At 46.2% G+C, this 1651-nt stretch overlaps 1 protein-coding gene across 1 annotated transcript in view; it reads right to left on the bottom strand.

Annotated features, from left to right (window-relative positions):
• The window catches only part of ISY1 (ISY1 splicing factor homolog (S. cerevisiae)), a 34922-nt gene that overhangs the window by 11798 nt on the left and 21473 nt on the right, over positions 1–1651 (bottom strand). Inside the window, exon 8 of the mRNA XM_011950706.1 lies at positions 525–642. Within this exon, the coding sequence (XP_011806096.1) occupies positions 525–642 (118 nt within the window). The remainder of the gene's footprint in view (positions 1–524; positions 643–1651) is intronic.

The following is a 1651-nucleotide window of genomic DNA, read 5'->3' as shown; positions in this document are numbered from 1 at the left end:
GGCCAGGCTGGTCTCAAACTCCTTACCTCAGGTGATCTGCCCACCTCGGCCTCCCAAAGTGCTGGGATTACAGGCATGAGCCACAGTGCCTGGTCTCACTTTTCTCCATTTTTACATGTTAGGGTTTGGCCCAAGATTTTATTTGTTCATTGGTTATCATTTTTTCAACTAATAAGTAACTGAAACATGAACCGGATTCAATGAACTTCAGAACCTGCCCCAATCGTTCTGGGAAACTTCAAATAAGGAAACTCCTTGTCCAGACTGACAGATTAGCACCTGCCAAAGGCAGAATCCTGCACCAGCCAATCATGGGTGCACTTTCCAGCCCCAGTTGTATGTCATGGGCCTATGATTCCATCCCAGTTCTTAAGAATTCTCAGTTGAAATCTGGGAACAGTAATTCCTACACTATAAGGCTGTTATGCAACTAAGAAAAAGTAAGAGCAGTTAGCATATAGCATATCTACTCCTATGATTATTACCAACGAAAGGCTAAAACTGTTACAAACTTAGTTACTTACGTTCTTTTTCAAACAGCTCTCTAACACCAGGCAAATCTTTTGCTGCTCCAAAGTACTTGTAACCTCGGTTTCCTGGGACTTCTTTTCCTTCATGATCCAGCATTTTAGGACCAACTTTCTTATTGGGAAGAAAAAAGAGAAAATGGATCTGTTAGTTAGTTATTATTTATTTATTTATTTGAGGTGGAGTCTCGCTCTGTTGCCCATTTACTTATTTGAGGTGGAATCTTGCTCTGTTGCCCAGGCTGGAGTGCCGTAGCACAATCTCGCTGCAACCTCCGCCTCCCAGGTTCAAGAGATTCTCCTGTCTCAGCCTCCTGAGTAGCTGGGATTACAAGTGCATGCCACCACGCCTGGCTAATTTTTGTATTTTTAGTAGAGACAGGGTTTCACCATGTTGGCCAGGATGGTCTCGATCTCCTGACCTAGTGATCCGCCCGCCCCGGCCTCCCAAAGTGCTGGGATTACAGGCATGGATGGGCCACTGCGTCTGGCGAATCTTATCTTTAAACCCACTATTTCCATGTTTGCAAATATATTTTAAGATAATAGCCGGATGTAGTGGCTCACACCTGTAATCCTAGCACTTTGAGAGGCCAAGGTAGGCGGATCACTTCAGCTTAGGAGTTCAAGACCAGCCTGGGCAACATGGCAAAACCCTGTCTCTACTATACAAAAATTAGCTAGGTGTGGTGATACATGCCTGTAATCCCAGCTACTCAGGAGGCTGGGGCAGGAAGAACTGCTTGAACCTGGGAGGTGGAGATTGCAGTGAGCCAAGATCATGCCAGTGCACTCCAGCCTAGGCAACAGAGAGAGAGACTCTGTCTCAAATATAAAATAAATAAATTAAAAACACTTATGGGCTGGGTACGGTGGCTCACACCTGTAATCCCAGCACTCTGGGAGACCGAGGCGGGAAGATCACTTGAGGCCAGGAGTTCACGACCAGCCTGGGCAACGTGGTGAAACCTCGTCTCTACAAAAAAATGTAGGCCGAGCGCAGTGGCTCAAGCCTGTAATCCCAGCACTTTGGGAGGCCAAGACGGGTGGATCACAAGGTCAGGAGATCGAGACCATCCTGGCTAACATGGTGAAACTCCGTCTCTACTAAAAAATACAAAAAA

This window comes from Colobus angolensis, unplaced genomic scaffold, assembly GCF_000951035.1.
Source record: "Colobus angolensis palliatus isolate OR3802 unplaced genomic scaffold, Cang.pa_1.0 Scaffold31, whole genome shotgun sequence".
Lineage (NCBI taxonomy): Eukaryota > Metazoa > Chordata > Mammalia > Primates > Cercopithecidae > Colobus > Colobus angolensis.
Note: the sequence above shows the minus strand (reverse complement) of the source record. Positions and strands in the feature narration are given on the sequence as shown.